This window comes from Rhinolophus sinicus, chromosome 4 (genome assembly GCF_057876585.1).
Source record: "Rhinolophus sinicus isolate RSI-liver-muscle chromosome 4, RSI-T2T, whole genome shotgun sequence".
NCBI lineage: Eukaryota > Metazoa > Chordata > Mammalia > Chiroptera > Rhinolophidae > Rhinolophus > Rhinolophus sinicus.
The window spans coordinates 88,635,594-88,651,251 of NC_142504.1; the positions used below are offsets into that span (position 1 = coordinate 88,635,594).

Sequence of the window (15,658 nt, forward strand, 5' to 3'; positions counted from 1 at the left end):
GTGATGTATCACATTGATGGATTTGCATATGTTGAACCTTGTGCCCCTGGGATGAATCCCACTTGGTCGTGATGAATAATCTTTTTAATGCACTGTTGCATTCGATTTGCTAGAATTTTGTTCAGGTTTTTTGCATCTGTATTCATCAGAGATATTGGTCTGTGGTTCTCTTTTTTTGTGTTGTCTTTACCAGGTTTTGGTATCAGGGTAATGTTGGCCTCATAAAATGAGTTAGGGAGTACTATCTCTTCTTCAATTTTTTGGAAGAGTTTGAGCGGGATTGGTATTAGATCCTCTTTGAAGGTTGGAAGAATTCACTAGTGAAGCCATCTGGTCCCCGACTTTTGCTTTTGGGAAGGTTTTGGATGACTGATTCAATTTCGTTACTAGTGATCGGTCTGTTTAGATTTTCCAGTTCTTCATGGTTCAGCCTAGGAAGGCTATGTGTTTCTAAGAACTTGTCCATTTCTTCTAGGTTATTGAATTTGGTGGCATATAGTATTCTTGGTCCTTCATAGTATTCTTGGATGATCCTTTGTATTTCTGTGTCATCTGTGATAACTTCTGCTTTTTCATTTCTGATTTTGTTTATTACTGTCTTCTCTCTTTTTATCTTAGTGAGCCTAGCCAAGGGTTTGTCAATTTTGTTAATCTTTTCAAAGAACCAGCTCTTTGTCACATTAATGTTTTCTGTTGTCTTTTTGTTCTCTATTTCATTTAGTTCTCTGATTTTTATTATTTCCTTTCTTCTGCTGACCTTGGATTTCATTTGTTCTTCTTTTTCTAGTTCTTTAAGGTGTAACATGAGGTTATTTATTTGGGATTCTCCTTGTTTCTTGAGACAGGCCTATAATGATATAAATTTCCCTCTTAAAACTGGTTATGCTGCATCCCCAAAATTTTGGTAGGATGTATTTTCATTGTCATTTGTTTCTACGTATCTTTTGACCTCTCCTCTAATTTCTTCTTTGACCTGGTCGTTCTTTAAAAATATATTGTTTAATGTCCATGTATTTGTGGTTTTTCCTGCTTTCTTTTTGCAGTTGATATCCAATTTCAAAGCCTTGTGATCAGAGAATATGCCTGGTATGATTTCAATCTTCTTAAATTTGCTGAGGATGATTTTATGTCGCAATATATGGTCTATCTTTGAGAATGTTCCATGTACACTAGGATAGAATGTATAGTCTGATGTTTTAGGATGAAGTGCTCTATAAATGTCAATTATGTCCATTTCATCTAATGTGTCATTTAGAGCTGATATTTCATTATTTATTTTCTGTTTGGATGATCTATCCATAGCTGTCAATGATGTATTTAGGTCCCCAAGTATAATTGTGTTTTGGTCAATTTCTCCCTTTTACACTTTAATTATATCAGTTTTATAAGTTTTTATACTGATTGAGTAAATATTGTATATAATTCTACTTATCTATGCTTTACACATATATTCTTTCATGCTAACTTTAGAATATTTTTTAATGCCTAAAACAATTCTTGTTGAATTTTAATTAGAATTAATTTAAATATATTAGATAAAAGATACTGAGCCTCCTCATGACATTGAGACTTCCTATTCAGGAATATAATGTTTCTCATTTGTTCACATCTTCTTTTATTACTGTGAAGAAAAAGTCATTTCCTTCAGGTAGGCCCTGTATTGATATGTCAAAAAGTTTGATAATTTGTTTTCTTGTTTGGGAGTTGTTTTGGGGATGTGTCTGATCTCCTAGCAAATGTAGAACAACTTTTCTGATTTCTTTCCTAGAAGGGTTGCTGCCTCCAGGCATCTTCCCAACTCCTATTCCACCTTTGTTCCATCACATATTACCCCTTTATTCTAGATGCCTTCAGAGGGACATTTAACATTTCCTAGCCTTCTATAGGTCTTTCACAAGAACCACTGTTTCTTCTCTGGCCTCTACTTTATATCCCCTTTTCATTATCAACCAATTTCCTATTTTTCTAACTTCAAACAATGGGTAATCATTGACTTTCTGGTCAAAGAAGTGCAATAAGGAAATGGGCGTGTGAGAAAGATTGTTAGCAAGAGTATGATGGATGGGTTTGGGAAGAGAAGAGATTAGAAGCAGGAGGCTAGTGTTGGGAGGCTGGGCACCAGGGGTCAGGCTCAGGGTAGCAGTGGTGGGAATGAAGAAGGAGTGGGCATGAAAGGCTTTATAGAAGAGGATGCACAACAGTTACTCTCTCACAGAACTGTGTGAAGGACATAGTGAAGGTCACACTTGCTGACCCCAGAAAGATGATTGAAATGAATCAAAATTGATGACTGTAATCTTTGAACATGGACATGTGCTCTCGGGCACAGAGAACTTTGGCTTGCCCTTGCATGTGCTGCTCTAGATTATTGTGAGAGGGAAGGAGAGTGTTGGACAGCCTCACATGACCCACTCCATGATCTCTGGTGGAATGGACCCCAAGGCAATTAAGTGCCAGCAATATCCGGTGGAGTCTGTTTTATCTATGAAGAACAGCGTTTAAAACACTTCCTGGCTAAAATCCAGAGATCGAATAATTCAATTTCAGATATCACTTTAATTCTTATTCTTTCCTTCACAAAGTGGGTGGAAGTGCTCTGAAAACATGTAGTGTCATCTATGGAGACAGCTGTCCCCATTATCTGAGGATGTGCCATGGATTACTTCTTCCTGACTTGAGGAGTGTGTGGGTGTGCCCACCGGTGTAAATTGAGTTTTCTTGAGAATGGGGACCAGGATATGTCAGGCTCACAGCCCTCACGTAGATCTGTGCAGGTTGTATGCCACACATGCTTGCTGGCTGCGAGGGGAGAGCTGAAATGAGTGGTGCTTCTTTCTCAAGATGTTTGCCATGTGGCTGTCTCTTCCCAGAGGCGGGCGTCTTTTTCTCATTTGCACAAATTCTCTAGTTGGGCTGGGCCTCCCCAGGCATCTCTCTATGCTCCTAGAATGAGGGGGACTGTATAGGTGAGGGGCTCAGAGCTGATGATTCCCAGGGAGTCCGGCCTTCCGATAAATGCCTCCTGCCCTGGAACCTGACTACAGGTAGCTGCCTCTCCAGTGCTAGGTCCCAGGCTCCTTCTTCCATCTTCCGTGATGCCATCCTTATGTGGCTTTATTACTTCTGCTGCATTTCCAGGCTTCATGTCCACATTCTAGGCAGAAAGAGGAAAGGGCAAAAGGCATGGCCCGCTGGGTCTGTCTCTTTTTAATGATGACACTAAAGACCAGAACTCAGTCACATGGCCAGCTCAGCTTTAGCTGCAAAGGGTCCTGGGAGGTGACTCATATAGCGGAAACATTGCCAGCCTGAAAAACACCAAAATCTTGTTGGTGAGCAGGGAAGAGAGAATGGATGTTGGCTAGGTGTCCTACAATACTTGGAAGAGGGGCACCCCAGCACCCCAGTGTGGGCATTGCAAGTCGTAACATCCCTCTTTATTGCTGGTAGTCAGCATTTTATCAAATCTTTTCTCATTCCTTCTTAACATTCCACACACAAAATGATGTTTTAAGTTAGATTTCAAAGCTACATTTCAGAGGTTTCTGTTAAACTTACTTGATTAAATATGTAGAAGACAGTGTTGCCCTGCAGAAAGGGGATGCTTCTATATGCCACATGTCCCTGGAAGCCCACTATTCAAAGCCGATGGCCACACCCACAGGAATGGTTCCTCCTGGCCACCAGGCCCCCAAACAGCCAGGATGCTTTCAATTATTTTCCTCATGAAGAAATTTTAATTTATTCCCAAGTACATATTGAAGGATCTAAAATAGAATTTTAGTAATCGAGTTTAGAAGCGCTCAGTAGGACTTAAAGGGCCACAGTCCATTTCTCCTTGCTGGGTTCCAGCCTCTGATGTTACCGCAGGCCAGCTTCTCCAGATAGCTCAGCTGCTCCCAGGCCCAGCCAGTAGGGTAGGCCTTAGCTCAGAGACCAATGGCGAGCAGCAGTGAGCTGCTCGGCTGTGGCCTGACTACAGTGGAGTCGGAGCAGCTGGCTCCTGTGGTCCCCCAGATGTGGCCACTCAAACCTCCAGCTTCTTCTCTGGTAGTTCCCAGAAACCTAGACAAAGCCACTTCTTATCTCCTTATCTTTTCTTCCCGGCTCCAGACTAGAGCCTAGACATTCTTTGGGGCCCAGCTCAAGTATCAGCTCTTCCAGACCCAGACCCCACACCCACACCCCACACACACATGCAGGTGAGTTAGTTACCCCATAGTGAGCAATGCCCATCTTTTCTTTCAGGCGGTCCACTGTGCCTTATTCATCATTGCCATCTAGGCTTGTTCCCTGAATGAAATTAGTCGTCTTCCCAGCTCTTTGCCTCAAGGGAAAGCTGAACACGGTGTAAGGAGCTTGCCACCTCTCCTTGTCCACATGACCACTGTCCTTAACTTCCCAAGAGCTCAGGGAGAAAGCTGAGGGCCTTGTCATCTCATTTCTGGGCAAGTGTTGGCTTAGCAACTCACACACAGGGCCTGTCCCAAGGAGCACACAGGCCAGCAGGGAAGCCACACACACGAGGGCTCTATGAGGACACCTGGACACGTCTCGCCCACTATCCCGTCTCCTTTGTCTCGAGGCCTGTTTTACCCTCATTCCTCTTCCCCTTTGGTTTCCCTTCCTTGGAAGGCCCTTCTTCACCCTCCAGTGGCAGCTGCCCAGATGTCTAAGTGTGGCAGGTGCTCTGGAATAAGGAGCGTAGGATGTTTGCATGGTGAGAGGAGCCCCTGAGATGACAAGGCCAGGAATTGCCGGATTCTCCTTGTCGCTCCTGTCTTCTTGGCCTGTGGATCAACTATCTCCATTTCTAGGCACACACCATACGCACTGGGGCCAACCAGAGTACATTCCAACACCTTGCAGGCCACAGGAAGGGAGCTCGGAGAGGTTTTAGTTTTGTTTCCACTGCTTTTATGGAAAAAAACAGGGTGTGTTTTTTTTTCTTGCAAAATATCACATTTTTCCCAATTGAAGGAAAATCAATTTTATTTTGTAATGTGTCTGACTTGTGAAGTTCCATTGCTGACCTGCGCTTGGCGGCTTCTCAGAACTAATCCCTGATCTCTTTCTTCTGTGCTGAGCAGTAGCCAGGCCTTCCTGAGCTAAATCGGGGCCACTTGTTTTCATCTCTAAATAAGCAGTGAGTTTGCTTTTAATCATGAAACACAGAAAGGACCAAAGATGATGCATTAATCTTGGATTCTCCTTGTTTTATCACCAAGAAAACGGCTGCAGACGGAAAAAGGCAGGAGATCATTGTCTTGGATTCCAAGAGGAGCAATGCTATTAATATTGGTCTGACGGTACTACCCCCTCCAAGAACAATTAAGATAGCCATTTTGAATTTTGATGAATACGCCTTAAACAAAGAAGGAATTGAGGTAAGAGAAGCTCTACACAGCATTATTTGTGTTTTGTAATATTGCGCATATGTAAAGCATTGCTGTGTCCAGTGTGACGTTCTCTGTAGGGTGGCTTGCCATTTTTCTGTCTCAGCTAGACTCTGAATAATATTAATCATTCTCACATTTTTAAAAAACTTCTGGGGGTTGGAAAAGCCCTCCTTCACCTGTCAAGTTCAGAGATCCTCACTCTGATTCATTTACTGACTTCCTTCTGACTACACTCCGCCTACCTCAATGTGGAAGAAGAAGATGGTAAACTCCTTAGGAGGCTGATAGAGTCTTTTTTTTACTTCATTTCAAACCAAATATATTTAATGAACAGTTTCAAAACTAGGGCTTTCAATGTGTGCTCACATCCATGTAAATGACGGGTTCTCTTTTGGCACTTGTTGGGGTATGTAGATGTGTTCCATTTGCTAAGCTGGAGAACATATGTCAACTGAGTCTTTAGCATCTATTGATCTGAATGTCAAAAGTGGAGAGAGGTTGGGTGACAGGGCCGAGACTAACTGGCTGGTAGCTGGCCTAGCTGGAGCCACAGCTCACCTCTGTTAGCGTTCAGTGCTCTTCCACCAAGCCGTGTTCTCCCTTCACCGTGGGCTGGTGCTGGTTTGCAGCACGTTAAATCTGCTGTTCTAACAATGGAGAAAGAGTGAGTAGAGCCACTGGCCCAGTCACAGATTCATACAGACGGATGATATAGCCTGGGATGTACTGGGTCAGAGTGGGGATATGAGGACACTGCTTTGTGGCATTGGGTGATACCCACTCCATCTTCCTATTAGCAAGGAGCCCTGAATTCCTTTCCTATTCCTCCACAGCTGGGGTTCATTCATACACACTCTTATTTGAAAGACTTGGAACCAATGAGGACTGACTGTAGCGAGGTAGAGCAAACCCTACACAGAAGAGTTGCACATGAGGACTGGCTTAGGCCACTGTGCCAGACATATCCCCGGCCCTGAGTATGGGAGGGAGCAGTGGGGCACACGGTGGCATCTGAACCCAGCTGGGCAGGCATACCTTTGTGTTCTGGAAGGGAGAGACCTCCACAGGAAACGCTGTGTTCCTAGAGGTTTGTACTGGGGTGAGCAGTACCCCTTTAAAATCCAGGCCCACATGGAGCCCCAGAATGTGACCTTATTTAGAAATAGTCTTTGCAGATGTGATCAAGTTAAGATAAGGTCATACTGGGTTAGGGTGGTCCTACTCCAGGGCCTGATATCTTTATAAGAAGAAGGAAGTTGGGACATAGGCGCAGAGAAGAGAATGCCATATGAACTCAGAGAATACATAGGAGACACACAGAACAGAATGCATGTGATGATGGTGACAGAGATAGGAGTGATGCATTTACAAGTCAAGGAATACCAAGGATTGCCTGCAAGTGCCAGATGCTAGGGAGAAGCAAGGAAGGATCCTTCCCTATCACCTTTAGAGACAACATCACCCTACCGACACCTTGATATCAGACTTCTGGTCTCTCAAACTCGGAGAGAATAAATTTCTGTTGTTTTAAGCTGCTCAGTTTGTGGAACTTTGTTATGGAAACCCTAGGAAACCAATACAAGGCCTTAGCAGCGCTACTCTGAGAAACACACACAGGCCCACTCTGAGAAACACACACAGGCCCTGTTCCCAGAGCAGGTAGAAGGAGGGAAATGCATTTCCTTCTGGCTGGAGAGGAAGTTGAGCCCCAAGCCTTCGAGTCAGGCCATGCAGAAGAACAGGTCAACATATCCAGGTGGGGTGCCAGGGAGTGAGGGCATGTGGCTGACTGGGGCAGGTGGTATAAAGGAGGGAGCTGGTGACAGCAGGTAAATACAGAGAGGGACAGCTGCCAGATAGCAAGAAGGGGACAGGACAGGCCTTGGTGTGGGGCAGCCCCACTCTGGGACCCGCAGAGGAGCAAGGTAGGAAAAAGGCATTGGCTTGGTATTAGGCAGGTGGGGGCTGCCAACCTGAACAAACCAAGTACAAAGAGTCTTTTATCTAGGACAAACAACACAATGGGCCCTCACACACATTCCGGCCATCCTATTTACATAACAGTGTCTTTTAGAGATTACAGAAACTTCAGATAGATACAGAGAGAGGCTTCCAATGCAACCAGAGCTAGCTTGATCAAAGGAAAAAATGGCAGCATCTCCTTTTAAAAATATTTTCCCTTTCTTGTCATGAGAACTTGAAAGTCTGTCAGGAGAGATTGATTCCATTGGGTTTTGCCTTTGTTCTTTCCTGAAATGTAGGTCTCCCTGGGTGGGGATAGTTTCAGATCCAATAAGTTACTTAGATTTTAGAATGAATCAAATGACTTTTTCCTTTTTTGACTGGTATCCAGCTGAGCACCTTTTTGATCCTAGAAGGAATAATGATAGCAACAGTAATGATGATGGATATAGGAATAGCAGCACAGCAGAAAACCTGTCTTTCATAGGTTTCTTTCTATGGGCCAGGCACCAGGTAGGTGCTGTACACAGATGCCCATCAGAACCGTATGAGGTACATACTGGTATGTGCCCCATCTTAAAGATGAAGAGAGTGAGTCCCGTTTTAGTCTGTGCTCAAGTTCACAAGCCAGTGAGAGATCAAGCTGAAATGTGAGCTCTAGAGCCTGGGTCTAAAGTGCAGACCATGGGACTTGGGGATGCTGGTGCAGGAGGACCCACGTGTGCCAAAGAGAATAAGAGGGAATCTGAAAGGGGAATGAGAAGACACATGAGGCAATGCAGTCCATTTCACAGTGCTGCCTATGGTCTTTTACTGGGAGTAGCTGATGTGTGGAATAATATTAGGTCGCTGCAAAAGTAATTGCGGTTTAAAAGGTTAAAAATTGCAAAAACCGCAATTACCTTTGCACCAACTTCATACATCAGCGACAGCCGTAGAAAACCCTGCTAAGCCCTTCCTGAGAGTTGATTGTGTCCCTCAGTCCTCAGTAAATCCATATTTAGTCACAGAAACACATTTTTTTTTATCACCATTCTCATCTAAACAGGATTTCTCAATGGGGGCACTATTGACATTTTGGGCTGAACAATTCCTTATTGTAGGATGCTTCACATTATACCTGGACTCTACCCACAAGCTGCCAGGAGTAGCACCCCAGTAGTGACAACCAAAAAATGTCTCCACATTTTGTCAAATGTCCTCTGGGGATAAAATCACTCCGCTTGAGATCCACTGATCTAAAGGCTGCATGTGTCAGTCCAGAAACTGTGTATATTTTTCAACTCTTCAGTCATGGCTGAGAAGAGTCCAGCAGACACCAGTTCTCTTGGAGAACATGGAATCCAGGCACTCTCAGCCATTACTTGTTGTCTCTGGCCACTGACCTAAGGCACCCATGGAACATGCATGGTCTATAGCTACATGCTGAGTCAGTTACCCAGAGCTTATTCTCTAGGCCTGTTGTTCAAGAGTTAAGTCCGGACTGAGACGAGATGAAAGCTGTGTCCTTACAGATCTTTACTAATAAGATTTCTAGCTCCCGCACAAAGGGCCTTTTGCCAAACTATCTGCTTCTGGGATGTAGGCACTGTAGCATGGTGTTATAGCTTAATAGGGCCATTGGAAACCTCTGTGTACCTAAATGTGATTAGGATGTATTAAATGACATCCTGTGGCTTTGCTTAGCAGCACAATGGTATGCATCCAGTTTGTCATGTAAACCTGAGGGAATAGTTAACTTCATTAAGGAAGTCATTTTTCATAAGAGCATTAAACTTTAGAACATTATTTTGAGGCTGTTTCTGAGTAGTATTAATGATATTTTCCCAAGTAACATGTCACTAAGTTATCACGAATGGCAGTATGAAGAGTTTTCCTCTTTTTTCTCGCTTTTCTAATTTTTATAGAGCTTGTATCTACTCAGGTGGTAGCACAATTGAATGGCCCCAAATGACATTTAACTGGGCCCAGTTGGCTGCCAGACCTGTCATCATCTCAGAAACAAAAGTTCCCTTTGGCCACAAGTACAAAACTACAGCACCTTTTCAAGCCCTGTGTGTCCGCAGGTGTCCGAGTGGGTGCTGGACGCACACAGGTGAGCCGAGAGCGGTGTGGGTACCATCGTCGGTCAGCCATGCAAAGGAAGCAAAATGCACTGATGCTTGGGTGCCTTGGCCACACTGTTAGTTTTGCATTTCCAGTTGAATTGCCGTGATCTGTGGAGCTGATGCTGGGAACCTAGGAGGAGTCCCGTAGGTGTTTCTGCAGCTCTGCCTTGGTTGGCCCAAATTAGCTTCAGGCAAGACACTTCATCTGCAAGTTTGGTGCAATAATTTCTGCTTAGTGTGCCTCACAGAGTAGTCACGAAAATGAAAGAAGTTTCTACCAACACACCTTGAGAATTAAAAAAACAACAACAACAGACAACTTCTGTATCTGTGAGAACAAGTACACAAATAGAAAGTCATTGTCTCGTGAGAATATGCAAGTTGTGTACAAACCGGGCTCAGCTGTAAGGGCTTCAGTTTTCTGCTGTTGTCACCAAAATCCTCATGCTAGATGCTCATCCAGAGCTGTCGCCAGGGTTCTCTTACAAACTCACAAGGCAAAATAACTACTCATTATGGTCTCACGTGCAGGTGAAAGAGATAGCCAAACCCAAAAGCATTTGGGTCCATAAAAAATGAGACTTGTGTGTGTTTTTCTGAAATGCTGCTTTCAGATACAAAAGCAAGCATACTTAAAGCAGTGCTGGAGAAACACTGTCTGGGAGAAAGTGGAAAAAACACTGAGATTATTGCGTAGTGGTCTCGTTTGATGTTTTTCTCTCTGTGGAGCCAAATGGTGATCCTCAAATTGTCAATAAATCTACTGACAGCGTAGAAGAGCAAATTAGAGGTTCCCTCATGCTTATCCCCTTTCATGTACTCATGGAAAAAATGGGCCATCACCTCATAGGAGGCAGCCTTGACCTGCCGTTCCACTGTCTTATGGCTATTTTATTGTCAGTGATGTGTAAAAAAAACAACAAAATAAACTGGCAGATGGCAACCTCATAAATCTTCAACAGTGAACAAATGGTTTAAATTAGTCAGAGAAGTGAAAACTAAAAGTAAGAGTGTTTGATTACTTTCCCAAAGGAAAAAAGCAACTGAAATCACCGCAGGAAAAGGCCTTCTGAAGAAGGGGCAAAAGTGTTGACAATATTTTGTTTTGGAATTCTAGTACATCCTTAATACAATTTGAGCATGAAGAAAATTAAAGTACAAATGTTAGCTAAGGTTTTATTTTGAAAACTAGTTGAGTTCAGATCCTGGGTGTTTTCAAAGAAGTGACATCTGCTTGGATTGCTTTGGTTATTTTTCAGTACCATCTGTGTGGACAGGTAAGATTGATAGTGTGAGCCTGTGGGAAAGCAAGGAGCATTGTCACTGAATATCACCCCTGATGCTCACATTCCACCCACATCATCTCAGGGTGTGGGGCCATGATGAAGGAAATGTTGGAAGAGAAGGAAGGTATCTGAGGCCTCACCTTCTGTGACCTCACTGTGGCCTGCAGCACAGAACACACGTCAATGCAGTTTGGCATCACTGGCTTCTGGTAAATGATGAGACAGCCCTTCTTAATAACACTCTCATCAAACTCAGGTGACTGCTGCCCTGCCCAGTTATGTCCTGAGGCACAATCTGTAAACACCTGCATGTTTGCTGAGTATGGTGTCCGGGGCCCAGTTTTTTATTTATTTTTAATTTTTTGCATTAAAATAGAGTAAAATTGACATTTTCGGTATACAGTTCTATGAGTTTTAAATTATGTATAAATGCATGCAATGACCACTGTAGTCAGGATTCAAACCAGTCCGATCTCCCAAAAAGCTGTGCTCTTATGCTGTCCCTTTCTAGTCCACAATCTCAGCCCACCTCTGGCCTTTGGTAACCACTGATCTATTTTCATCAGTATGGTTTTGTCTTTTGGAGAATGTCACATAATGGAATAATACAGTGTGTAACCTTTTGAGACTGGTTTCTTTCTCTCAGCATGATTGATACCTTTGAAAGTCATCCCGGTTGTGGTATGTACCTATAGTTTGTCCGTGTGTATATGCTGAGTCCTCCTGCATTGTAGAGATGTACTATAATTTGTCCATTCATACGTTGGAGCCTATTTAGCTTGATCCAGTTTTTGGCAATTATGGCTAAAGCTGCCAGAAGTATATATACATGTACAAGGTTTTGTGTGAACATAAGTTGTAATTTTTTTCTAGGGTGCATACCTACAATTAGAATTGCTGGGTCATATGGTAACTCGGTGTCTAGCCTTTAGAGGAACTGTAACTTGTCTTCATTCTCTTCACATTGTCTTTCACAAAGAAAAAGGTTTTAATTTGGATGAAGTTCAATTTATCAATCTGTTCCTTTTTGGTATCATGTCTAAGAGTTCATTGCCTAACATGGGTCACAAAGATTTTCTCTTATGTTTCTCTCTAAAAGTTTTGTAGTGTTACGTTTTTACTTTTAGCTCTCTGCTTTCTTTTGAGTTAATTTAGGCGTAAAGTGGAAGGTTTAAGTTGAGGTTCATTTTTTTGCATAAGGATTCCAGTTGTTCCAAATACCATTTGTTGGAAATACTATCTTTTCTCCCTTGCACTGCATTTGCTCCATTGTCAGAATCACTGGGCCATATTTGTGTAATCTATTTCCGGATTCCCTATTTGTCCCCTTGATCCTTGTGTCTATGCTGTTGCCCATGCCACACTGTTTTATTACTATAGCTTTATAGTGGATTTCAAAGTCAGGTGGTATGACTCCTCCAAGGTTGTTCTTTTTCAAAATTGTTTTGGTTCAAAACAATTTCCAAAACTGTTTTGCCATGTAACTTTTAGAATCAGTTTGTCTGTATCCACAAAAAAATCATGCTGGTATTTTGATTGGAATTGAGTTGAATTTATAGGCGGATTTTGGGGAAATTAGCATGTGACTCTTGAGTTTTTCAGTCCGTGAACACAGTATATCCCCCCATTTATTTAGATCTTCTTTGCTTTCATCAGCATTTTCTACTTCCAGCGTACAGATCCTGCACATGATTTCTTAGATTTATGCCTAAGTATTTCATTGGAAATAGCATTTTTTTAAAATTCAGTTTGTAATTGGTCATTATCAATATATAGAAATAAAATGGATTTTTCTGTGTATGAAGCTTATATCATGCAACATTATTAAACTCACTGTTTTATAAACTTTTTGTAGATTCCTCACAATTTTCTCTGCAGACAGTTATGCCATCTGTGATTGGAACAGTTTTAATTTTTCCTTTCCAATCTGTATTTTTAAAAGATTTTTATATACCCTGTCTTGTTCCCAATCTTAGAGAGAAAGCACTCAGTCTGTCACCACTAAATATGATGATGTGAGCTGTAGATTGTTTTTATAAATGTCATTTATCAAACGTGGGAAATTCCTTCTGCTGGGTTGCTGAGAGTATTTTTTTGTTGTTATGAATGGATATGGAATTGTATCAAAAGAATTTTGCATCAATTAAAATAACTGAATTTTCTTGTTCAGACTTAATCAGGTAGATTAATTGCATTGATTGATTTTTGCATATTGAATTAACTTTGTGATTATTATTTGTATTATATTGCTATGTAAAATATAGCAATATGTTTATCTATCGTAATATATTGACATTGATTTATATTTTAAAATATTTCATTAAGGATTTTTGTGTCTAGATTTATCAGGAATATTGGTCTATAGCTTTCTTATACTATCTTGGTTTAGTTTTTTGTATCTGGGTAACTCTGGTTTCATATCAAGAATCAGAAACTATCCCTCCCCTGTTTGGGATCAGGCCACAGGTTCTGACCTGTGGACTGTGGTCCCAGCTCTGTTTCCAAAGGCTACTTCAGGTCTCCACATCTTTGATGTGCTGTTTACAGTCAGATTCACATGCGAATAGCTCCGCGATGAGCCCAGAAATCCTTAAACAACTTTATACACTTGTTTTGCCAGGCTCTTCATTTTCTATGAGCTGCCCAGTACTTTCCAGTTCCCTGGAGCCTTCCTTTTTGGTCTTCCAGCTGAAAGCTGGCAAAGTTACCTCATATCGTCGTCTATTTTCTGTGACTCTGCCCATACCTGGAACCAAGCTGAGGGGAGACAGAGAGAAAAGAAAAGCAGAAGAGGTTTTCCCCGCCTTCTTGGGACCACAGCATCACTGAATGGAGAGGAGGGTTCCCTCCCTCAGAGTTTTAGGTGCTCCCTAGCCCCTGTGACCGCCCCTGTCACTGCTAGGGTTCCCTTTTCCATGTCCCAAGGCAGGATTAGAGGGTTCCACTAGAGCTCTGTCTGTCATTTCAGACTGCCTTGAGCCCAGGCTGGGGAATGCCAGAGGAAATATAGTCAACTTGTTATCAGTCCAGCCGAACTTCCCATTCTGGTCTTTTCCCCCAATCCACCGGCCACTGTTTATTTTTTTTCATCTTCAAATAGCTGTTCCATGCATGCTGTCCAGGGCGGAGAGTTGCATTAGTGGGACAGACAGGGTGGAGTGTACCTACTCCATCTTACCCAGAAGCAGAACTCCTTCCCAGGTGCTTGCTATTATAGAGCAGTAACCAAGGCCACTTAGAATGAATTAATTAATGCATTACAAAATAGTATTGTATAAAGTATGTTTCTTTGGTTTGATGCTACATAATGAGAAATGAGAGAAACAATGATAGCATAACTTAATACTGTATGTGATGTGTCATATAAGGGGCATTTTTACCTTCTTTTAAAATGTAATCACTAAGGAATTTGTAAGAATCATAATCCTTCTGATGCCATTTAGCCTCTTCTGTCTTCCACTATTACTTTTAACCAAAAACAAATACAAGCAAAAAGATGTACTTTATGCATCAGTCAGTAGATATTGCTCCTTATAAAGGCCATCATCATTTTTTCTCAATCAGACTTGAGTTTGATATTATTTAAAGTGTTTTCATTTCTATATAAAATTTAAAATGTAGTTAAAATATTTAAAACAATTAAAATTACAAGGTGTGATCAAACAATATGGTGAATGTTTAAATTAAAAAAATTATTACAGTAAAGGACACATTGCCATTAATCCCCCTAAAAATACTCCCGCTTGCTTCAAACACACTTATCCCATTGTTCTTGCCAATTCTTGAAGCAGCTCTCAAAGTCTTCTTTTGTGAGTGTCTTTAGTTGCGCTGTTGTGGCTGCCTCAATGTTCTGAATCATTTTGACTTTGGGGAAGAGCCAGAAGTCGCACGGTGCCAGATCTGGTGAATAAGGTGCATGAGGACACATCGTAATGTTTTTATTTGACAGAAACTGCAGTATACCAGAAGCAATGGGTGACACAAGAGTGTTGTCATGATGGGGAATGATTTACAGCACACTTTAAAACACACCTTTCTCAACCATAGCTCATACCCAACTGACTGCACTGAACAAGTTGAAACTTGTCATACACTGTTGCTAAGGTTTGACACGCCGCTTCCCATATTGAAAATCCCTGCCTTTCCGTTGGACGGCACTCTCGGCAGCAGCATTCACCTTATTTTGTGATCACAATGGAAAGTCTCCTTGTCATACATCGCTTCTGGTACGGCAATTTCTGTCAAATAAAAATCCTCATTCACCTTATTCACCAGATCTGGCACCATGTGACTTCTGGCTCTTCCCCAAAGTCAAAATAACTCAGGACACTGAGGCAGCCACAACAGCACAACTAAAGACACTCACAAAAGAGGACTTCCAGAACTGCTTCAGAAAGTGGCAAGAATGATGGGACAAGTGTGCTCAAAGCAAGGGTAGGGGGTGTATTTTGAGGGCGATTAATGGCAATGTGTCTTTTGCTGTAATAATTTTTTAAATTAAAACACTGTATTTTTTATCATACCTCATATCATATATGTTCCATGTACAAGTCAATCTGAATTCTTTGAAAATGATTCATTTTTGTGAGCTTTAAAATGAATCCACGAGAAGTACTAGAAAGCATATATTCTTGACAAGTTTTACTCTGTTTTCTAGGGAACTAGGAGCTGTTCGCTGCTATCCTCCTCTTTCACCTTTCTCTCACCTCCTCTCCCATTTCTTGCCTAGAATGTCATTTATGTACAAGATCCAGAAAATTAGGGGCAAGTTGCTTATGAAACAGATTAAAGGAGAGGGGGAGGGAGGGAAGTTTAAACCAAATGAATGTAAGTTTTGATGCTACTAGGACTTTTCTCCTCTAAGTATATTTGATTTATAACAGTGTAATGCCTGTATATGACA

At 41.8% G+C, this 15,658-nt stretch overlaps 1 protein-coding gene across 23 annotated transcripts in view; it reads left to right on the plus strand.

Annotated features, from left to right (window-relative positions):
* The window catches only part of FHOD3 (formin homology 2 domain containing 3), a 434,191-nt gene that overhangs the window by 382,207 nt on the left and 36,326 nt on the right, over positions 1-15,658 (plus strand). For all 23 annotated transcript variants that reach the window (XM_074340102.2, XM_074340103.2, XM_074340106.2 and 20 more), the window contains one exon: positions 5,229-5,387. In XM_074340102.2, coding sequence (XP_074196203.2) covers positions 5,229-5,387 — 159 coding nt within the window. The remainder of the gene's footprint in view (positions 1-5,228; positions 5,388-15,658) is intronic.